This window comes from Psittacula echo (assembly GCF_963264785.1).
Source record: "Psittacula echo genome assembly, chromosome: 1".
NCBI classification, from domain to species: Eukaryota; Metazoa; Chordata; class Aves; order Psittaciformes; family Psittacidae; genus Psittacula; species Psittacula echo.
In genome coordinates, this window is record NC_137735.1 from 73,219,967 (window position 1) to 73,244,515 (window position 24,549).

The 24,549-nt window shown below is 39.6% G+C and overlaps 1 protein-coding gene across 1 annotated transcript; it reads right to left on the minus strand.

Annotated features, from left to right (window-relative positions):
• Positions 1–1,954: 1,954 nt before the first annotated feature.
• METTL14 (methyltransferase 14, N6-adenosine-methyltransferase non-catalytic subunit) lies at positions 1,955–23,918 on the minus strand (the record flags this gene model as incomplete). Its single annotated transcript, XM_080623297.1, has 11 exons — positions 1,955–2,268; positions 4,157–4,367; positions 6,998–7,114; positions 8,572–8,664; positions 11,123–11,264; positions 12,848–12,938; positions 16,153–16,240; positions 17,577–17,657; positions 22,536–22,623; positions 23,345–23,433; positions 23,853–23,918. The coding sequence occupies 11 exons, from the start codon at positions 23,916–23,918 to the stop codon at positions 1,955–1,957; spliced, it is 1,380 nt and encodes a 459-aa protein (XP_080479423.1).
• Positions 23,919–24,549: the final 631 nt, after the last annotated feature.

Here is a 24,549-nt window from a genome sequence, read left to right on the forward strand (position 1 = left end):
TTTGTTGGTTTTGTTGTTTGGTTTTTTGGGTGTTTTTTTTTTTTTTTTTTGCTTTATGTATATATATTCTTTTTTTTTTTTTTTTTTACAAGGTCATGTGCAATTGATTTCCCAAGTCACCAAAGTCTCGAACAGCATCCCAGCTTCTGCAAAGTGACACAGATACGCATCTCAACCAGTTACTCTGGTAACTCAACCAGTCTCCTCTTCAGTGTAGCCTCATCTTCTATGTTAACAGTAGCATACGCCCTGGACCATCAGCTATGGACAGGCAATTAAAAGGGGGAAATAGGAATTAACATTTTCTACTAAATGAGGAAAAAAAAAGATTTGTCACTCACACAAAAGCAACCTTCCTAAGTGTCTCTATTATTTGCTTTTTGAGAAAGAACATGATTAGGGCAAAGTCACAAGGTTTTCTTACTGTGGCACATAACTTCCATCAGATGCTTTTCCAGGTAGTCCTTGGCAGACATCACTGACAATTCAATGAGCTCTACCTGTCAAATGCCCCCTACCCTAAATCCAGTCACTCTTCAGATGTGCAAATATAACACAGAAAAACACAAAATGTAAACATCAGACGAGTTTCACTGTACTGTTTCACTTTAGCAATAAAGAGGGGACAGCAGGCAGGAAACCACAGCAAAACTTAGCAATTCCAAAACCTCAAGGAGAACAAACCCACAAAATACTAGGAAAAGTATTTCAACATTAGTTTTGATAAACAAGTTTAATAATCCACTACTTTACAGGACAGTTATTTAAAAGCTAGGCTTCAACAGAGAAACATCACTGAGACTTAGAAGACAGTTTTCAAACATCCACACCTAAACCTTTGAGACTTCAGCAGCCAGGTTTGTTCAGTCTGTGAAGTACTAACAGGAAGTTCATTGTACATACCCAAGTGAATCGCTTTCTCTTCGCAGTGTACTCTGGAGCTGATCACCAACAGTCTACTTTCAGTGTGTGGAGGGTCCACAGGCAAAGCACAACACTCAGTTGGATTACTGTGCCCTCCTTACCCAGGGGATTTGTCTTCGGAAGTGCTCGCTGTCACAGCACAGCCTCACATTTCCAATATGACCTCCAGTCAGGTCTTTCTACTACTTCCATTGCAATTGCCTGGCAATAAACTACCAAAGGACAAGGCTACGATGAATAGATGCTTGGTGAAGATCCCTACTTGAGCAGCAACCCAGACCTATGTGTAGTTCTGGACTACACATAAATGCACAGCTTCCTGTTTTTCATGAAGCACAACACACGACTGCATAGAATTACCACTCTCCCCATGACAGATGTGAAAAGTGAGTGCATATACACCACAAATGAAAAATAAACATGTTCCCTATTCCCAGCAATAATCTGGGAAATTTAAACCAAGCAAGAAAAAATAGAATTCTATTTATTTCATTTGCTCCTTGGTTCCAGAGAAGTTAAAACAAGTGTCAATATAGACACAGCACTTTTTCTTCCATGAGTAAGAGAGCAAGTCTGGTATGGCCATACAGTTCAGAACTGCATTTCATGCCCACTCCACCATATTAATCCAAGTCAGTCCAAACCTGAACTCTCAGAGAAGGAAAAGGAATCCATGTTTTGGAGAAAACAACAGTTAAAAAAGCCTACACTTTGCACATTTCAGAAGGGAAAAGCAAGTATCTTCACCTCAGTCCTAGCTGGGATTTGAAGAGATGGTGCGCTTTGCTCTGACACTAGAAGTTGCCAGGAGGCTGAGTGTAACACTCTCGCTACAAGATGCAGGAGGTAGGTGAGGTGATGCACCAGGCCGGTCACTGGAAGGCAGACTGTAACTGCTTGCACCAAAACCAATTCTAAAAGTCACCTAGCTTGAGTCGCCAGAATAATTCACTTTAGCAAAAACATGACCAAGAAAAAGGTTCAGAGATGAGGCACAGGACTGGGGGAAGAAGCAATTATTTAACAGTGATCAGCGGGCAGGAAAGCCTCCTCTGTGGGTACCTCCCCGTCCCCCTCTGAAGCCACCCCTCTCACCCCGGAAATTAGTTCTGTTCCTCTCTCTGCCCCTTTCTCCTCGGCCTGCGGAAGTCCCTCCTCTTCCTCCTCCCCTTGGCGCACCACCTCCCCGGTCAGACTTGGACTTGGGTGGCGGTGACTTGGGACGAAGTCTCTCAATCTCTTCAGTACAGCCGGTCAGGTGGGAGTTTGGAGCGGTGAAGTATGAAGAATATGTTTCTGCATTGAAATTGCTGTTTGTGAGGGTGGGTCCTACAGTCAGCCAACCTAGGGAACAAAACCAGAGTCAACAAAAGCAAGAACAAAATTCAGGCTTCAAGGCCATTCTCGTCTTTTTCCTAGTCAATGAACTCTCAAGTGATAGGGACAAACGCTTAACCTACACGGCACCAGTGTTGAACAGAACTGAAAAGGTGACCTCTAGGAAAGCCAGGGTTGTTGGGAAGTGAAGATTTCAGTTTGATTATTTCTAAAGGCTTCTTTTATTTTCATTTTCTGGTGGTTTTTGGTTTCTTTTTTTTTTTTTTTGGGGGGGGGGTGTTGGTTTTTGTTTTTTGTTTTTTTTTTTTTTTTTTTTAATTACATATGGCTATGGGAACATTCATGCTGAGGTTTCACAAGAGTCCTTCCTACTTGTTCTTTCCTCTTACACTACCACAACAATTTCCAGCCCCTTTAGGACCACACTAAACCAGATCAGGAAATTTATCTTGTTTAAAAATAACGTCCTCCTCCTCCCCTTTAAAAAAAGGCATTTAAACTTGAATTAGGTAATTTTGCCTCCAGAAACCAGTTGTGACAGTGCAGCCAAGAGCACAGCATGCTGGAAGCACATATCTGAAAACCCAGAAACAATTCTGCTGAAGCCCACAGTACGAAAACAGAGCTTAAAGAGTTAAATTAACCTGTTAATGCACACTCAGTGGGCACTTCAGCTTCACCAGATAAATCAAGGCAGGCAGACATTTACAGCAAGAACTTGCCTATTTCTTCAGATTATAAGCTAAAGTAGCAGAGGATCTGTGATTAATATAGGATTTAAAGTGTGCAATGCAATTCCAGGGTAACTACCAAATTTAGAAAAGATGAAAGTTGAATTAGACTAACATGACCCCATAAGAAATTAACATATAAGAATTCACACACAACAGGACTGCAGTAACACCTAAACAATGTCTTTCTACCAAACAAAACAGCCCCCCCTCCACACACACACACAATAGCCAACAGAATTGAGACTGACATCATCAGTCAACAAATAAAATGTGATTACGTTCAATCTGATCCATCTATTTCTACGCATTTTTTATCACGCCAGATGCAGCATCCAGTGTAACACACTGGGTCTTCAGACACTGGCAACATGACCAGCACTAAGCTCACCATGATTTAAAAGATCAGTTTATAGAAAGAAATCACACTTCTGAGAAGTGTAAACAGATGGCACACGGGGAAAAAAGAAATCTCAACTGAATTCTGTTATACTTGCTGATGGGTTAAATACATGAACAAGCAAAAAATATTGGTGAACAAGAAACTTTCTCCTGAGAAAATTGGTAGAATTGATACTTGCCATACACTTTCCAAACAACAGTTTTGTGACTGACAAATCTTCATATAAACCAAAACTGTATCCCCTTAAGATCTATAGTCTCACCTAGGAGGTCTGGAAACCTCTTTAGGACCCTGAAAGGAATTACAAGCAGAGATTTATGCTACTCTGTCTTGCACATGATAAAGACATGTTAATTTCTAGAGTTAGTGTGGAGTTTACTTCACTATTAAGTCCAAAAATAAAAGTTTAGTAGAAAGGAATTATTCAGAATTTGAAGTTAAAATACAGAAATTGTGCATTTCCCTATTCCAGTAGAAAAAATATTAATTTCATCATTTATCTTCAGTTAGAGATAACGTGGAACAAACAAAACAGTAGAAGTCTTAGTGTGTGAGCAAGTATTTACTTCCAAAAATGAGTATTTATAAACCAAAACTTAACAGTAAGCAGTGTTAAAACTGGATTTGTGACTAGGTCTTGTCTCAGCTTCCATCAGAACCCATCAAGTGGTTTCAGATGATGGAAGAGGATTATTAAATTGGAAGAGGGTTATTAAAGTAAATTAGAATTTAAGCATTTGACAAAAAACGTAACAGTTACCTGGCCGAATCGTACTGTCCCTTCCAAAAAGATGAAGACGTCGTCGTCCAAGGCAGAAATGCTCAATGATGTGAAAAATCTCTACGGGTTTTTCTATGTTGCCAATTTCAGGCTCTTCTGTGATGATAAGGTCAATATCAACATTAGCGTGGATGAAGTCACCATCTGTACTGCGACGCACAGTTCCCTTAATGCCCATGAGGCAGTGCTCCTATGCACATAGAACACATAATAGTACCTGTCACGTGCTGCAAATACTGCTGCAGAACATACGCTTGCGGTTTTAGCACAACGGAGAGAAAAGCAAATTGTGTAAGAGTAGAATCTACTCTGCCTAGAGAGAAAAGTCTGGAGCACAAATTAGAAGAACAGGATAAGCTGGAGCTACCAAAACAGCCTTTTGAAAACAAAGCAGAGACTAGTTATCTGGCCAAAAGATAATTGGACTTCTTCAATTACAGCAAAGTTAGAGCCTTAACTTTGGAAAGGCTGATAAATGACCACAAGGAAAAAGATTACAAGGTGCTGGCAAGAGTAAGGGAACAGTTAATAATTATGATTAATACTTGTATCAGCATTCTGATCCTAACTTTATTCATGTAAGCAATTTTCAAAGTTCTCAATCACAGAACAGCCAGTCAAGGAAAACAAGATGTACTTTTTCATATTGTAATTCCGTTAACAGAAGTAGCTTTCATCCTTAGATTCCTTTCTAGAAAATATCACTGCATCAAAAAAATTAAAACCATTATCAAACTGTCAATGTACTCTCACTCCATCAGCATTAAAGTGTTCTTTAGCTGTGATAAGCATTTATTTCCTCTAAAACACTGTAGATCAATTTAAGTGACTAGTGTGTAGCATCTATGAATGAGGAATCACCATAATTGGTACAGGATGGTAAAAGGGTTCTACATATTTATTTCAGAGCTCTCTCTCTGGGATTATTAAACTCAGATGAGGCATTTTTCCCAGTATCATAAAAACCACTGATTCACTAAGTGCCACCAGATGGCTCTAAAAAAGGCTTCAGACAAGACTATGTAATCATTTCCAGATTTTTAGGAAGGCTTTTAACAGCAAATAAATACGAAAGTCTATATGAAGGTGCCCTATCAAATCTATGATGTTGGACAAATGCACCCAAGCAACAGGGTTTCTGAACCTTAAATTTAACTAAATAAAAAGGCAGAATATTGCTCAGCAAATAACCCGCCCAGCAAAGCCTCATGAATCTAGCCTTTGGAAAAACTAGCCGAAACATTTTCTTTCCTAACACGTGGAATGTCATTCACCAATACCTTAGATTCTGTAACAGGTGGCATGGCATAAAGCATCCACCTAGAGATGCCTAAACTAAACATGACAGGATAGCATTTGCTGTTGTGATCATCGGTAAATACATCTTGCACAACAGAATATTTAGTCAGAATAAGCTAGCTTGATTTTCAACATTTGTTATTATAAATAGTGACCTCAGCCCAACCCTTGCTCAGTAAACAGAGAAATTCTCTAATACCAGAGACTATTTTCTTCAGTTAAAGACATAACGTCTCCCCAGTACTCCCGTGTTAATTTTAATCTCTCCCTTAGGAGTGAGCCGCACATACTTGCAATACTATATGCAATAAATATACAATATTTATAAGTCTAAATATAGTATAACTAATACAACACACTTTCAAACAAACTTCAGATTAATGTAAACGCAAGTCAAAGGAAGATTTCAGGTATCTAAAAGGGAAGTTTATACTCCTAAAAAAATGGCACATCTGAGACAGACTTGATGATATTTAATACTCATGAACGATCAGTGAATGTAGAATGAGTCCTGAGGTTAAATGACACCTTTAATTATTAACTCATCAGCCAACCCTCTGTATTCAGTACAACTGCCATAGTTACACCCACATATACCCAAATTTTTATTAATCCAACCTACATTTTCCTAAATTTCTTAATAACGTAACAGTTTAGTTTCTTAAATCAGAACACTTTTTTCCTCTTCTCTGCACCTTCTTCAATACATGTCCTCACGAAAGTCCCCTAAGAAACTGTTTAATGTTAATTAAAGCAAGCTGACCAATTCTGTCATCTCTAGGAAGCCACGCAATGTGACTGATCTATGGTCCCTATCAGTCCTATATCTGGTTTAAGCTCTGGGCACATACTTGCAAGCATGTATTTAGGAAAACTAGTCAGTCTTCCAGAGTTATTTTTATGAAAACATCCATTCATAACCTATAGTTTTAAAGACTTCTTTTGATGTTAAATTTAGTAAAATACTACTGCTAATTTTAGTTCCATTCAAAAGGTGTTCCTCCTCCAGCAAGTTTTGTCTAATCTGGAAAGGAGCTTGTATTTTACACAAAAGGTACTGCTGACAGACTAACTGCTAATTTACCATTCACCCATAACCAAAATGACCTAGAAGTCAAACACATTGCAACGTACAGTAACATTTTCTATTCAGTTTCCATCTTCCCTCTCAGGGTTTCATTCTTCTTCCATCAATCTGTGAACTGTCCTCAGCTACCTGCATTTCAACAAGGCTCAAAGGAGTACCACACTTAGTGGACTGTAACAGAAATCTACCAAGCAGTATTAAACATAGATGAAGCCTCTACACTTCACACTGACTAAAGTCAAATGGGGACAGAATTTCATCATTCATCCTATGAATACGTTTATTTCCATATAATATACATTACAGAACAAAACTCTGAAGTCCTCATGTCTGCTTTCCTGAAAGCATGTCACCAGCTGCTGTGGAGCACTGGGCATTTTACCAGCATAAAGGCACAGGGTGGGGACAAAGCAGAAATTGAGCCAAACCTTTACCTTGGTTCTTTGGAAAACAGCCTTAGGGTCGAGAGTCTTGGTCTTTCCAGGATTGTTCTTATTCGTTTTAATCCAGCAAATGTCCTCACATCTCCTGTAACCCCATTTGCGTAGACACTAAATATTACAGACAGATAAAACAGTTCACACTATACCAAATAACCTAAACTGAACACTCATATAAGTACTGTATTTTTATTGAAGCATAGCTGGAAGAGCAATTTGTCACAGATAAATGAAACAGTTTACTGGCTGGACTGTACTACGGTTTGTCAAGCTGCTCCCCCCACAAAATAAAATAAAACAGAACAAACCAAAACAAAATAAAATAATAAAAAAAAGGCTTATGTGCATAGACTTGTCTGTGTTGCTTCCCTCCTCCTCCCCCCCCCCCCATTTTCTTAAATATCTAACCACTGCACAGATCACCTTACAGAACTCTGCATGCATTTTTACCCAGTGACACCTAAACTTAATCAAAATCAGTCTGAGCAACATAGTGATGAGCTGCCTTGGCCCTGTCTCCAGTAAGTCCTGCATTCTGATGATTTTTCACTCAATGTAAAATTCTATAAATGGGAAGATAAATAGCCAAAAGCTTTTGCTACTATTTTGTGGGTTTTATATTGGGGAAAAAACCCCACCAAACAAATCAAACCTCCCCCCTCCCAAAGCCTAACAAAACCGAAAAACAAACCTACCACCAAAACCAACTTACATGACTTTTTAATCCTTAACTCCTGTAAGTGTAGTCTTTGAAAGAGAGGAAACTGGGCATTAAGGATTCAAACTCATTTACTCATTCGGCTACTGCTGTGTTAAAGAACTCTCCAGCTACTACAGATATGTCTAAGACCAAAATCAATATATCCGAAACAGCTACTTTAACCAACCTCACAATGAAAAGCAGATAAAGCAATCAGATTAGTAACTGCCTGTTGTCCTTATACAAATGTTATATTGTTTTAATAGAAAGCACTGCTCAAACTAAGCAAGGAATATTTCAGCACAGCAAAAGCCAATTGGAAATTCCTACTCCATCATCCCAAGCACAAGCAGTGCTACACTGGCATACAGAAAGATAACCATAAAATTCCAAGATCTTACAGAGGAGTAAAACTTCGTGAAACTCACTAAGAATAAACTCAATCTGAAAACAACCAGTGCTAAGCACACAATCTTATCTCACTTTATGAAACAGTAGCTTCTTTCTACTAACATGAACATTTCTGGCAGAAAACTATTAAGGGTTCTGTTAAAAAAATACTATTGTAAATGCACTCAACATGGCAACGTGCATACATCAGAGCAAGACAGCAGTACAGCTTTCTAGACTGTATAGAATTATACTTTCTCACACGGTCACAGTAACTTATCTGGAACATAACAGTATCTAAAAAGTTAATGCCAGATATACTTAAATATATCTAATCCATCTAAAATTCTGTATCCTCTACCACAGTAACAAAACACCTCGTATCAGCTACAGTTGAGATTTCTATACAGAAAAAGTCAAGGATAAAAATAAACTCCTAAGCCTGTCCCTGATTAATTGAATTGAAACATCATCTTACCACTCGACCAAGATCCAGACCTTCGCCTGAACCGCACCACAGAAACACAAATGACCTTGGGGCTGCGATTTCTTCAATTTCCAATTTCATTATCTAATAATAACAGTAACAGAAGTGTTTATGAATTAAATATAAATTTCCTATTATATCAGGAAGAATATTAAATATGTGTTGAAGCATTACAGCAGAAACCATCAGGAAGCACTTTTATTAAAAATTTTAGTCTGTATACCATTCACAGCCATCCTCTTAAAATTGTTTTCCAGAAAGTATATTGTAAAAGTTAGTTTATCAGTACCCAAGTGCATGTTTCCAACATAGCCGATGACCAGCTCAATTCTTTTTAACAAAAATTGTATCTGCATAGAAAATTCCAGACTTAAAAGACTAATACAACCCACCACATGATCCCTCCCCCCCCCCCCCGCTTCATTCTATCATTGCATTGGTAGCAAAAAGATTTAGTAACACAGCAATAGTGCTCTGCTTCTTTTCAGCCCTGAGTGAAGACACATTATTAAAAAACCTCACCTCAATTCCTATTATTATATAGAAAGACATTCTTTCCATTTTCCCTTTCAGGAAAAAAGCAGCAGGAATTTGTCATGACAGTGGTCAACAATGACAAATGAGTAACATTCGGGATGAAATAACTTCAGATTGAAAGCATCTGTTACTCATTATGAGAAGATGCATCTGTAACTCGCTGTAACATCAACTCAAGCTTCATTTTGTGCCATTGTGAAGAAAAATAATGCAGTAGAAGCCATTCTAAGAGGGTGTAACTCCCAGCTAAGAGGATGACTCCTGCCCCAAACACTTCCAGTTTTCCTTTTAGGACAGAATATTTTTCCCTGGGGCTATGCTGCCCAGGCACCTGTTTTACCTGATGTAATGGAATGGCTAATACAGAAGCTACTTATTCCTTAACTGTTCAGGTAAAGTTACCTAGTCCCTTGTCACAGGCATGAATGTTTCCAAAATTCATTCCTTAAAAGGCAGATTGAATTTTATTTTGTTTCCATGATCCTTCAGTTTGACTGATTCACTTCTGAAGTTACACGTGTGGGTTTCAGCCTAAGGACAAACTAACCCTAGTTTAAAGTATCTATACCATCACTCTCCCTGAATTGCATGGAACACAAGTAAGAAAATCTCAGTAACAACTGCCTCCATCTACTGATTCACTTGCATTATGACAAATGTGCTGCTAATGCAGACAATAGTCCTGAATATCTTTCAAGTAGGGTCTCCAAATAACATGTATTTATTAGTTGCATATTCCCATTCACGCCTGAACCTAAGAATTCCTGACACAGTTATACAAACATTTTTTTAACCTGCTGTTCCTCTCCACTCTAGATTGTCTGTACTGCTGTGAGGGTGGGGCTGTTTGTTGGTTGGTTTTTTGGTTGGTTGGTTGGTTTTCTGCTTTTCGAGTTTCCTTCCCGCCCACCCCCCAGTGAGTAAAGTGTAGAGATATAGGGCAGAGCAAATTTACCACTATTTTCCACATTATAAGTTCTTTATTCAATGCTCAAGTGAGCGAATTCTCCAGTTCAATCTTGAAGGACAGTGCAACTCTGCAGCAGGCTTTGTGTCATCAAATTGTTATGCTTGATGACATCCAGCACTTCATAGCCTCCAGCCTTCACCTTGCTTTTCCAGGGCTCACTTTATTGAAAGGGCAAAGCTATGAAACGCAGTTATATTATTAATACATCTATACAATGTTTACTTCTTTACAAGCATCTACATGCACTACTACAGAAGGAAAATCTTTTCTCTGACTCAGTTTTCTAAAAGTTTACTAGAGCACAATAAAACAAAAGCAGCAACAGTGATCTCAGAAAAGATCACATCTCACACATTAAGATTTCTCCTTATTCCCAAAAAGGGGCCAGAAATAAATATGATTTAAAAAAAAATCCTAATCTTTTGACATGACTAAACAGTAAGGGAATATATAAATACAAGTTAAAAAATATCCACAAGCAGGGTTTATCTATTTTGTTAGGCTTCTCAGGATTACAACTGGCTTGACTGTAAAAATTTCCTACCCAACCAGTACTCTGGAGAAGGGAGGTATGTCACTGAAGCATACCCATCTCGTCTGACTAGAAGACCAGCATATTAAAAAGCATACCTTAAAACCTTTTTGAGAATTTCAAGCAGCAAGGGAATATTTACAATGGATATTCTGAATTTCAATAGCAAAAAAACAAACAGAAAACTCACACACAGTAGGGGAAAACCCCACTATTATTTAGATTTTAGTTTTCAACCAGGCTCAGGGAGAATAAAAAGGTAGATTTAATTCATTAAACTCTTCAAAAAACAAAACCCAGCCCCCATCTTTTGAGCACAAATAGTGTAGGCATGCATACAATATAAAACTTACTTTTTATAAGAATCTAGACTTTTCTTCAAAAACAGAAAAGAACATATTTTTTTTTCTTAAAAAAAAAAAAATAAAAAAAAAATAAAAAAAAACCTCAATTTTTTTGCTTAAATACATGTATGAAATCTTTACAGCAAGAAAAATACTTACATCATCCCAGGTCCAGCATTTTTCATTAGCAGTAATGCCAGTCTCTCGGTAGTATTCTTCCAGTGGTGGTTCCAGGAGAATCACATCAAATTTGGACTTCAGTTCCCTAATATCAAAAGCTTCCAAATCTGCTTGTAAGTACCTGTTCAAACAAAAGATGATCAATTGCTTGGACAAGCTGTAACACTGGTTTGAGAATTATACTCCACAAAGCACCTCCATGTACCCAGTTAAGAATAGGGTCTCCTGTGTAGTCTATATAGCTCATATGCACCAAGTCCAGTAGAGATGCATAACATTCTCACTTAACCTGGGCTGGATGCTGTTGCATTAGTTTTTAAGAAGTAGGCTTTCTCTAAATAAACAGCTTTTAGGATTCTAATTTGGCAAGCACGAAACGGATGCCTGCACAGACGGTACAATACGTACAGAATCACTGAACTTTGTACAGAATCACTGAACTTTGTGCACATCCATGGACTATATAGCAGAAAACATCAACATTTAAGACTCAAATTCTCATTGCCTGGCTAACAGACTTTAGGTTTGCTTCAAGGTGGCCTGTTTTTAGAATTGACACTTACTATATGTTATTCTGAACACTGGAAATGTGGTTACTTTTCACATAGTAGACATGTATTTCTCTGTCCCTGTAACAAAAGCCTAGTCCCCATATACACTGATTTCATTATATACACTCTCAAATGTACTCTTATGACCGGCCTCCACACCTGCCCACCACTCACTGCTGCATCACTATGAAAAAAATTACACTGCCCTCCCCTCAATACCTTTAATCTTAAAAAAGCTGATTAGCAGAGCACCACCTCCCCTTCCAAACAAACTGAATGGAAGAGGTTATTATTCTATAAGCATATTTGGTATTATCAGCAGGAAGCATGTGGTTACTATTTTTCCCCTGTTGTGCTTTAAGACTAAAAACGCCTAAACGTATTTAACTTCAAAATGGCAAGCTGAGTTTTGCAGTTTGTGTCTCAGTTGTTCAAACAACTATTTCAGAGGTTTTCATGTGACTGTCATGAAGCAATGCTATTTTACTCTGTACAGATTAGGACTACAGTATAGCAAAAACATTAGGTTCAACATTCAGACAGGTTCGGACTCCTGGGAGTAACATGCAGCAAGCTTACACTGTGCCTAACGTTCAGCAAAAACTCAAGAGGTAATTCAAAGTGAATATGACAAATCACTTCCAGCCAGCCTAAACTTTTTTCGTCTTAAACTACAAAGTAAAATCTGATTAATGGATACTAAGATAATGGCTGAACATTATACAAAAAAAGAGTTGTTAGGAGAACAACTAATGTTACATCAAGAGGCCAGTTTTTTAAAGCTTTTCTTGTTATTGTAAACTCCGTGGTATCATGAGATCCACAATCACACTGTGTTCTTTTAGTTCCCAAGTTAAAGCCTGCTGTACAATCAAAGGACAGCTCTATCTTAAAAAACCAAAGCTTTAGATACTATGAATAATCACAACTGGAAAAACAAACCAATTTATATACCATATGAAACATCTAGATTGAACTAGCAAAATCAAACTGATTTTATTCTTCTGAAGTTTCAATTGATTAACTTGCATATACAAACAGACATAGAAAATGTAAATTCTGAGCAGATGCTAAAAGACTTGAGATTTGCAAAGCAGACAGCTAACTTCAAACAGGTCTGGAGAAGAAAGGCATTTTCCACAAGAACACTTACATGGGAGGAGTGTTAGATTTAGATATCAGCTCATCCTTCAATCTGATGAGCTCTCTAAGTTTTGGGTATTCTTCAAACCTATCTGCTAAGCCTAAGAAGAAGAAAACATGAAGTTAACAACTACTTAAGAGAGTAAATCTGTATCAATTAAGCATTGTCCAGTATTCTGAATAGGTAGCAATGTTAATACTTAGCCTCATTTTATTTTTTGTTAGAACAAACCAAACCCTTCAAAGCAGCTTTTTATTTAGTACTTCATAAAAGACTCCTGCCTTCACCCAATTATGGCTGTTACTGAATGAAGTGTATGTGCTCTAACCTTCTCTAGAGCACTACAGCGATGAGGAGTTTGCAACCCCTTCTACCAGGAGCGATGAGGAGTTTGCAACCCCTTCTACCAGGACACAATCTTTTATTTAAACTCAAAGTGCCAGAATGATGAGAGAAAGTTATTTTGCTATCCCCTATATCCGTAAGTTCATATTAAGATCTGATTAACATTCATTTACAAAATACTCTTTTTTAACCTTTGAAGACTATTTCTAAGGCAGCAGCTGGGGTATGGCTGGTTCCCTTTGGCAACCTTTACATTGAGATTTGGTACTCTGGCATCAGTCATGAAGATTTGAACACATGTATTTATTGGGGTCCTAGACTTCGCTTTATGTTACTTTTCAAATCTTTCGTATGTACAGAATGCAAAAGCGAGCATCCTAATTAGGTTTTCCTCAGCAAGCTTTTTTAAAAAAAGAAAAAAACCCAAACCATCAAACTTTTCACAGAATCAAACAGGTTGGAAAAGACCTTTAAGATCATCAAGTCCAATCACCACCACCCCAGCACTGCCAAGACCACCACTAAACCATATCACTGGCAGCCTCATCCACAACGTTTAAAAACTTCCAGGGATGGCAATTCCACCATTCCCTAGGCAGCCTGTTCCAATACCTGATACAGTATATTACATTTCCCCTTCGTAGAAACACTATGTTTTGGTTATTGCTAGCAGTAGAATAAGCACAAACCGAAAAAGGTACCGTTCCCACCTCCTAATCAGTATCAGTTCAACTAGTAGAGTTATTTACAAAGCTTCACATTCATTCAAATTTATCATTTTAAGTGGTACTATTCCATGGGGGGAGTGGGAGGGAAGAACACAGAACACACCACCACCCAAACCCACAAGGCTTCATTCTTCTCCTTATTTTAATTCCAGTTCCTGAAGTCCCAGCCCTAGGACAGATCATAGAATAGCTTGGGTTGGAAGGGGTCTTCAGAGGTCACCTAGTCCAACCTCCCTGCAATGAACAGGGATATCTTCAACTAGATCAGGTTGCCCAGAAACACATCCAGCCTGGCCTTCAATGCCTTTAGGGATGGGGCATCCACCACCTCTCTGGGCAACCTGGGCCAGTATTTTACTACCCTTATTGTAAAGGAATTTCTGCCTCACATACAGCCTGAATTTCTCCTCTTTTAGTTTAAAACCATAACCCCTCATTCTGTCACAACAAGCCCTGCTAAAAAGTCTGCCCCCATAATAAGCAGCTGTGTTACAAGTACAGCTTGGGTTGGGGGCACTTCTGAGCAGACTAGATGCTAACTAGGCCATGAAGCAAAGACTCACTTCTGGTCCCTTTCGCTTAAGAGTGAAAGAAATAAAGAACCAGCAGATCCTGGAGCCAACATAATCAAGGAGAACAGCAAGCAACAACAACATTACACTGCTAAAAGCCAAGTTGTTAGTATCCAACCTCATTATCTCTTATTCCAAGTGCATAAAACACCCAAAAGTTACTTTCATTCTTTTCCTTATATAATACGAAACTTAAAAACTATGTTCTCCCGATTTCCAGTGCAAGTCAAATACTAGTGACCAGCAGAAACGGAAGTCAACTGTCCCCAGCTAAGCAACAGATGTAAACAAATGTTCAATCAAGATGAATGCTGTTGTAAAAAAAAAAAAAAAACAAACAAAAACAAACCACCAAAATGAAAAACAATGAGCAAACCAACCAACAAAACAAAACCCACAGGTCTCTCCCACGGTACCAACAGCAACATCAGAAAGATACAACTGGGTGTTCTGAAAGAACTCCTTCCATACAGCTTTTTGTAGGGTCACATCCAATTACAAGGAAGCACCTAAGCAGAGGTTTGATTGTCATGTAGAAAATGTGTGCTAACCAATATGCAACTTGACATAACTCACGTCTAATAAAGGGTCTAGACTAACTGCTGCTGACATGTTCATTTCCATATTAACACTCTTATAACAATCTGTCCTGTCCCTTCCCAATTCCTTCTGTGGCAGAGAAGTCAGAGTAGATAACATGGCTGCTCTTATCTTCGTAGTCATCTTATTTCAAAGAACAGAGTATAAATACTTCACGTACACAACTGTGAAGCCCAGGGGCTTTTCAGATAAAGACATAACTGAGTCAAAACACCCAATTTTTCTATTAAACACCCAGGTGTGTTTCACAGAAGCATTCACAAAAAGAAAAAAACCCAACTGCTTCAATAAGCAAACAAAACCTGTTTGGACTGGCATCTATAAACAACACATTTGCCCTGACAGTCTTAAACTTGATAAAATACAGAGAACTGTTGCAAAAAACTGCAGAGGGAGATGTCCTGCTTTTTTAAAAAACTAAATAACTACCAGGCACCCATTCTGGGACATAAGACCAAACCGTACCTTAGTTTTAGAGAGATTAAATTCAGGCCTAATAAAATAAGACCTCAATAACAAGTTCCGTAATGGCAGGATAAACATAAACTTAAAAAAATAACATCCTTTAAATTCAGTAATGTGTTGGGCCTTCTGATAAGTTGTCAGCTGCTACATAATTTAGCTCGTAAATATTATCCATATTGTTTACTGACTTAAATATAAGTATTTTCCATACTTTACATGCTACATGCATTCTTGGAGGCAATACAGTCCAGGAAGCAGCTGAGCTCTAAGTCAGTTATTCAAACGTCCAAAGGTTCCAAGATCTGCTCAACAGACTCATCTACTTCCTAGAATTAAAAAGAGCTTAGTTTTGAAAAAATCCTCCTGGTTACCTTCAAGTAAAAGTAAGAGTAAGTGCAGCCCTGGTAATAATCACCTCCTAAATGATTGAAAATAAAATTATTCATATAAATACATATATTGACATGTATGCTTACAGAGAAACAAAACTATGAAGTATATATCTATATGCATTTCCCAGTAAGTGTAAGGAATTAAAAAGAGGAAGAAAAAGAAGCGCTATTGAATAGAACCAGTTTATATTCAAACAGATACTACGACATACCAACATCTCTGATGAAGTTCTGGGGTCTGTGTCCTGTATCTACAAAGTGCTGGCAGTAATCGTTGTGTGGGTTTAAGCTCTGAGTACCCTGGAGAACAAAAGGGAGTTTAGTGAAAGCAACAGGGAAGTAAGTGGGCATACGCACACAAATACTGCATGTGTTAGTCGGATAAATGAGAAGGTAATAGGTTGGGGTTTTTCTTCCAACATGCCTTTATAAGCTACGCTAGTCAAAACCATAGAATCATAGAATAGTTAGTGTTGGAAAGGACATCAAGATCATCTAGTTCCAACACCCCTGCCATGGGCAGGGACAACTCCTACTATATCATGTCACCCAAGGCTCTGTCCAACCTGGCCTTGAACACCACCAGGGATGGAGCATTCACAACTTCCCTGGGCAACCCATTCCAGTGCCTCACCACCCTCACAGTAAAGAACTTCCTCCTTATATCCAATCTAAACTTTCCCTGTTTAAGTTTTAACCCATTACCCTTTGTCCTGTCACTACAGTCCCTAACGAAGAGTCCCTCCCCAGCATCCCTAAAGCCCCCCTTCAGATACTGGAAGGCTGCTATGAGGTCTCCACGCAGCCTTCTCTTCTCCAGGCTGAACAGCCCCAACTTTCTCATCCTATCTTCATACGGGAGGTAATCCAGTCCCCTGATCATCCTCGTGGCCCTCCTCTGGACTTCTTCCAACAGCTCCATGTCCATTTTATCTTGAGGACACCAGAACTGTACACAATACTCCAAGTGAGGTCTCACGAGAGCAGAGTAGAGTGCCAGGATCACCTCCTTCGACCTGCTGGTCACGCTCCTTTTGATGCAGCCCAGGATACAGTTGGCTTTCTGGGCTGCAAGTGGACACTGCTGGCTTGTTTTCAATTTCTCGTCGACCAACACCCCCAAGTCCTTCTCTGCAGGGCTGCTCTGAATCTCTTCTCTGCCCAACCTGTAGCTGTGCCTGGGATTGCTCCGACCCAGGTGTTTAACCCATGGTTAAACTTCATCAGGTTGGCATCAGCCCACCTCAGAAGCGTGTCAAGGTCCCTCTGGATGGCATCCCTTCCCTCCAGCGTATCAACCGAACCACATAGCTTGGTGCCATTGGCAAACTTGTTGAGGGTGCACTCAATCCCACTGTCCATGTCACTGACAAAGATGTTGAATAAGACCATCATTGTGTTTTTAGTTCAAATCAGGCCCACCATTACTATGGCTCATTGCAAGCTGACCCAGATCTTTAGCTAGGTTAATATCAGCACTAGTTAGAGTTGTATCTTTCACAGGAAACTTCCATACTTATGAATTCAAGTTCATTACCTCAGCCTTCAAAGACAATTTCAAATACCATCAGTTGCAGAAATATTTTAAGACAACTATGTCAGCTGTCACCACGCTTCTAATTGCAAAGTGGCTCACCTTAAGAAAGGTACTGGAATCTTTGTAAATCTCTTCTTCATAGGGCAGGTTCTCTTCATCTTGCTGCAGCTCTACTTCATCCTTGGAAATAAAACAGGGATGGCAATTATGCAAGATCATGCTGTGTCTCTCCTCATTAAGATTCTGCTGCTTAAGGAAGGATGTGGGCTGTCTACTAAGAGAAGTCTCCTACAACAGCAGATCATTAATGATTCCAACTCCAGTTTTGGAGGAGAAAAACAAATTACATATTTCCAGAGGTCTGCTTCTCTCTTAATAAAGAGGAGAGTGTTATTGGGAAAGGTGCCTGAAAGAAGAATAAAATAAGAAACCCTTAATTTCTAAACCCTGACGGTGTAGGCAGTGCTTTACAAGGGATGGAACTTTTAATCTTTGTCTCTCCAAAATATCACTCCTTGGACTAAAGCAAATCATTTATTTTGTTGAAGTTCTTCAGCAGTAGAACCTTTGAACATTTACATTTGTTCAATCATCTCTTCTGTTACAACTTAATCAGCTGAAACCACCTCCTCTATATAAATCTGTTCAAGTCACACTTTGTAGAAAGAGCACATGGTACAAGCCAGTATTTCATTGGGACTGTTCTTAAAAGCAACTTTAAAAAAATGCCATTTTATACTCTTAAAATTTACAGAAACTGGGAATTGTAATGCATTTTTTTTTCCCTAGTTAGTGTGTCACCGACTGTGCATTCATTTGATTTCTGGAGTTCAGAGACCTGTCACACTGACATACTCTGAAGATCCAACATTGAACTTGGAACAGAAACAAAAGAAGAGAGTCACTTTTTCATGTCACTATCTTGTTTTCCTATTGATCCTGAAACAACCCAGAATAAATATTATAAAACTGAAGAAACACTAAGTAATATCATCTATCATATTTTAGTAGAATGCTTACACTCCTTCATACATTATTGATTACAACACGAATGCTTAATCAGTTAATACGGTTCTTCACATGAGGAGAAAAGCAGTCTCAAGGATGAAGTTGGGTTTTTTTTAAAGGACATTTTAACACACAAATAAAAGGAACAATGAAGAACCAGATTTTTTCATAGAAAGGAACTCGACTTCTCCCCACTGACACACATCTTAATTTGATGTCTTTTGCTTGACAAACCCAATAGCCTTTTGCTTGACAATGTAACATGCTTGGCTGATGTGAGGCAAGCAGTTGACATGGTCTACCTTGATTTTTCCCAAGAATTTTGACACAATTTCCCAGAGCCTCCTCCTAGAGAAACTGATGCATTACAGTCTGAGTAAGTGACCTGCACCGTGGGTGAGGAACTGGCTGACAGGCTGCACCTAGATGGTAGTGGTGAACAGCTCCTTTCCCAGCTGGTGACCTATCAGTAGTGGGGTCCCTGTGGGATCAATAATTGGGCCCAACACTGTTTAGTATCTTCATAAATGATCTGGATGATGTGATCAAGCATACCCTGACCAAGTTTGATAACGATACCAAACTGAGAGTGGAAATGAGACACTTCAGAAAGGAGAGCTACCCTTCAGGAAGACCTGGATAGGGTGGAAGAGTGGGCTAACAAGAACCTTATGAAGTTCAAAACTTCACTGAGAAAATCAGACTTTGGAATAATCTCTCCAGGGAAGAGATGGATTCCCCAACACTGGACATTTTTAAGATTTGGCTGGACAGGGTGCTGGGCCATCTTGTCTAGACCATGCTTTTGCCAAGAAAGGTTGGATCACATGATCCTCAAGATCCCTTCCAACCTGGGATTCTATGATTCTATGAAAAGATGCAGAAAAGAGGCTATTATTACTGCTGTATTTACCCCGTGCTACATAAGCTTTCTGCATGAAGAATGAAAAAAAAAGTGTTTTCCCTAGTCTGATTCCTCTAGCTATGGAAATCTTAAAATAAGCTCTGTTTTCTTTCAAACTTGGAGCTTTGAACAAACTTCTGTAATGCCTGTTTGGTTTTTCTTTTCCTTGTTTAACCAGACTCAAAAAAAAACAACCAACAAAACCCCAAATCAACTGAAAGCTTGAGTTTCACTAAAAACTGCTTATGCCATCATAAGCTTACACATGTGCCCCTCTTCCATCTTCTTCTAAATTTTAGTCTTCTGATAATAAGCACTTGTTAGATGCCTACTTCTGAGCAAACAAAATTCCCACACCACCAAATTCATCAGCTTTCAAAGGGAAAAAGGACGCAGCCAAACCAGAGACAGAATAAAAACAACCATAATACAAGATACAATCAAACATAATATAAGATACTAGGTTCTTGTATCTTAACCATCCTTGTTTTCCAGATCACGTATATTGTTGCTGAGTTAAGGAAACAAAAACTACCCACAACATGCAAGCATATAGTTTTTTCAAGTGACTAGAGACACATTCAGCAATTACCACAATTCAACCAAGGAAGATTTTTCAGCCTCTAGAATAATGACACAGAAGTACTCTAAGCTTGCAGGCCACTACTTGCAGTAACAAAGTAGCACAGGACTGTACCAAATTAAGCTGGCAGACAGCAAATTTGAATCACAGGTATTTTTTTACTTCATACAAAGTTAAAATTCCCAAACTCTTTGCTACGAAACATTGGTGATAACAGACAGATTCAAAAGTTCAAACAATTGAGTAAATTCACCTGTGGGAGGGGAGAGGTGGAGCAACAATCATAACTTTCAGAAGGCTACGACAAGCCCTGGAGTGGCAGCAGATAGTCTAGTCCCATTATCTGTCACTTCCAAATACAGGCCAGGAAGCTCAACTAACCCTAGTACATAGAATCATAGAATAGCTAAAAGGACCTTAAGATCATCAAGCTCAACCCCCCCGCCATGGGCAGGGACACCTCACACTAAACCATGTCATCCAAGGCTCTGTCCAGCCTGGCCTTGAGCACTGCCAGGGATGGAGCATTCACAACTTCCCTGGGCAACCCATTCCAGTGCCTCACCACCCCCACAGTAAAGAACTTCCTCCTTATAGCCAACCTAAACTTCCCCTGTTTAATTTTTAACCTGTTACCCCTTGTCCTATTGCTACAGTCCCTGATGAAGAAAGAGTCCCTCCCCAGCATCCCTATAGCCCCCCTTCAGATAATGGAAGGCTGCTGTAAGGTCACCATGCAGCTTCTCTTCTGCAACACTGCAAATCAGGGTTTTAGATATATGAGCCACTTCACATTGGAAATACTTGCCTCTAATCAAAATATTTGTCTGCAACGCTAACAGTTAAGTTTACTACTACCTTTGTCTAAAGAGTATTAAACACAATCCAATCAGGCTTGATACCATAAGGATCTAGATTTTTTGTATCAGTTCGTATTACAAGAGTGAATTTAAACAGGCTCAAAGTAGTAGGAAAAAACTTCCATAAATATAAATGGGATTTTACTAAGTTTTTATCTCCTTGCCATTCGGAAGTTAGCAGCATCTACAGAACACACCTGATGACACCACAACAGATGTTCTACTTGGGGGTTTCAAGTTTCTTAAATCTATTCATCTCCTTAACTGAAGTTGGTCCCAGCTAGTATTGTGAAAGTATTTTTCAATTTCAACAATATAGCAAGAGACTGGCAACTTGCAAGTGGTTAGAGCCCACCTCAAGGCTCAAGGTAAGTCTTCTCCATGCTAGTGGAGAAAATGTCAATTATAATATTCATATAATCTGCCAACTAAAGTGACTTATCCACATATATTTTACAGAAAAAAAAAAAAGGCTGTTAAGCACCTACTTGGTGAAGGAGTAAAATAAACCAATATGAACTGATGTGATTATAAAGACTCCACAAATGGTGCACAAAGAAAACCCTTAGCCAAGTTGGCGACTTAATTGGTTTGCTAAATAAGATATACAGAATAACACTTAGCATGTTTAGACTTGAAAAAAAATCAATCATCAAAAATACATTACCTGTCATACATTACCTTTTTGCTTTAGTGAGACAGAAGATACACATTTTTACCAAAACATTTATAAGCCTGAACACAGATGTAATGCCACCAAGGCCTCATATTTCAAAAATTACTATTTTTAAGCATCCAAGAGAACAGCAGACACTGAAGTAATATGTGAAATAATAATTTCATAAATGCATTGACCTTGATTCTATTTAATCGAAAAAGCAAGGTTGTTAGGACAAGTTAAAAAGGGAGGGGAGGACATAAACTGCAACAAAATCACAAAGCAAATCAGAAACACAGCTATATCATAATAATGTCTTTGCTTAACCTCATTTCTCTACCACTCAGCTAAGATGACACATTAGATATGAAAAAAGAATGCTGTTTGTATCTCTTGGATGAGCATTTGAAAAAATGGAGGGGATAATAGTTTTACAACCACTTATTCTCCAATGATAATGGAAATGTCTTCTTTTTTTTTTTAAACTGAACTTTTCCTGGATATTTTGGATACTTAAAGTATACCCTAAGCCAAGCATCTTACTTCCATTTCCTTAGAATACCTCATTTCTTCCATTCAGCTAGAACTGCACTCCTTTGCATTTAACAGGCAGGTAAGAGGACACCCTCAGTCTCCCTGTATTTCATCCAGTGGCCTGTGCCTCTTCTGACACAAAGAATTCTGGTCAAGATTTTTTTGCGTGTGTGTACCCACATTTTACCACTTCTTTCCACACAAGACAGCCATTCCCACTACCACCTATGCTCACCTAGAAGCAGCACTAAATTAAGCCTCCAAACATTGGGTTCTGACACACATAGAGTGCAATACACCAAAGCCACATCTGAAGAGAAACGCTTAGCGTCTATGCCTCCTTAGATCTCTGCAGTGGGAAACATCAAGAGAGATACTACTGAAGGACATGTATTTTGAAGTGTCTGTAGACATTGCTTTTATTTTTATTCATACACATACACACATATACGTATTTTGCAAATCCCTCAGAGACCCATGAACACCAGAGAAAACTATTTTTTTTTCTTACCTTATATTCTTCAATCTCTTCCTCATCAGCTTCTCCCTCATCAGGATATTTGCGTTTTGCATTTGGTGCAGAAGTATCATAAGCAGCCCTGTAAACACCCAAAAAAGATCCTCATATAAAATAATTTCTCTCTCCAGAGGGAACTTTTGAGAGCTCTCTGACAATCTGCCTTGACTATATATTTCTGTTACAAGTTTGAAATTTTTCTGAAACTTTGTGCATGAGAAGTTGCTCCTTTCTCAGTATATTTGAGACCAGCACAACTTTTTAAGGACAGGACTCCTGAAAACAGGTCTCTCAGTTCCTCACTTTTCTGCTCTAAAAGGTACAGCTAACTTTTACCAAAGCAGTGCATCTACAAAGTTAAGCCTGACCACACAAGAGAATTACTATTACATGTGAGAATTAATAAGTAGTAGGTACTCTTAGACATGCCTACTGTTCTGTAAGAACTTTTAAATTGCCCTGTAGCTGCTCTTAGCAAAAGCACAAAGGCTCTAGGACAACGCAGCAAGCACACACTAAATTCACACCTCAGTTTTGATCCCCAGCAGCTTTTTAACATAAGAAGCAAAAGTTAACCTTAATTTCCAAACTACTATTAAACGTGAATGTCTAAACCGTACTAACTCTATTCAAAGGTCGTATCTAAGTAATTAAAGCATTTTCTTTCACTGGATTGTATGTTATTCAGTAACATAACAGTAAGATTTTTTTCTGATTTTTGGAGCGCAACCTCTACCTATTTCAAAGGCTTTTATTACTGTTAAACCCCACTCATTTCAAACAGAAACTGTACTGGTACTCACCTGCACGTCTCTCTTGTTTCAGCGATCTCCCGCTGGTCATCTTTACTGTTCAGCACGGCACCGATACTGTCTGCATTTTCAGCTCCTAACTGAACAACGGGCAAGGCAAATTCAAGCCACAGCTAGCACTGATAAAAAACCCCAGGCAGTACCGATCGAAGCCGGAAAGTCCGCTTTTTAAGCCTGACTGACCCTCCCACCACCCAGGCCTGCCTGCAGGCTGGCTGGAGGCGCCAGCAGCGACCACCACCCCAGCCTCAGCCGGGGGTCCTAACCGAGCAGCGCCCTGATGCTCGCTGCTTACCTGTGCCCCCGGGCCGGGCACCAGCGGCACGGCCGCTTCCGGACGTACCGACGAGCAGCCTCCGCAAAGGCCCACCCGCCGCCGTTAGCAGCACAACCGCTGCATCTGAGGCTGCACGCGACAGCATCCCCCCTCAAGCGAGGAAAGGGCGGTCCCCACGTCCCCGGCCCGGGCCGGCCCGGCGGAGGATGGTGTCGTCGGTACCTGCTGCGCCAGGAGCTGCCGGCGGAGCTTCTGCCGCTCCCTGATCTCCTGCAAGCGGCTGTTCATCACCGCGCCGCTAACCTCCCTCACCCAGCTCCCGCCCGCGCGTCACTTCCGTCTCTACGTCGATGGCGCGGCCGCCAATGGCCAAGAGGCTGTGGTGGCCGGGCCCAGGTGGGGTAGGGGTGGTTGGGGTCTGAGTAGTGAGGTGGCGTGGCGGGGTCGGCACGAGAGGCGGAGTTCTCGTTCGCAGCGACGGCTCACCGTGCTTGGGAGCGACCTGTGTGGGATGTAGTGGTCGAGCTCAAACCAGGATAGCTCTGACCTACAGATAAACCTATGGTAAAGCATGATGTACTAGCTTCCAGAATGGTGGGAATCCCATTTCCAGACTCTTAAGGAGTGGCTGAGCAGACTGCTTGCCTGTTTTAACATAATTTAAGTGTTTTCTAAGTATAAATGTTAAATTTATTTTCAGTCGACCGTTGCAGTTTAAGTTTTATCACTAACTCCAAGCAAACAGCTCTAAAAAGTCTTCAGGGAGCACTTTTCAGCAGTTTAGTCTCCAGGGTATTTCACAGCTGTGACAGTTTACTGCAGTTTGTTGCATGTTGGGGGCCATATCTTAGTTTTACATGTAGCTGGCTTTTCTTTGGCATCCGCTCCTGAGGGCAGAATGCTGCTTCTCCTACACATC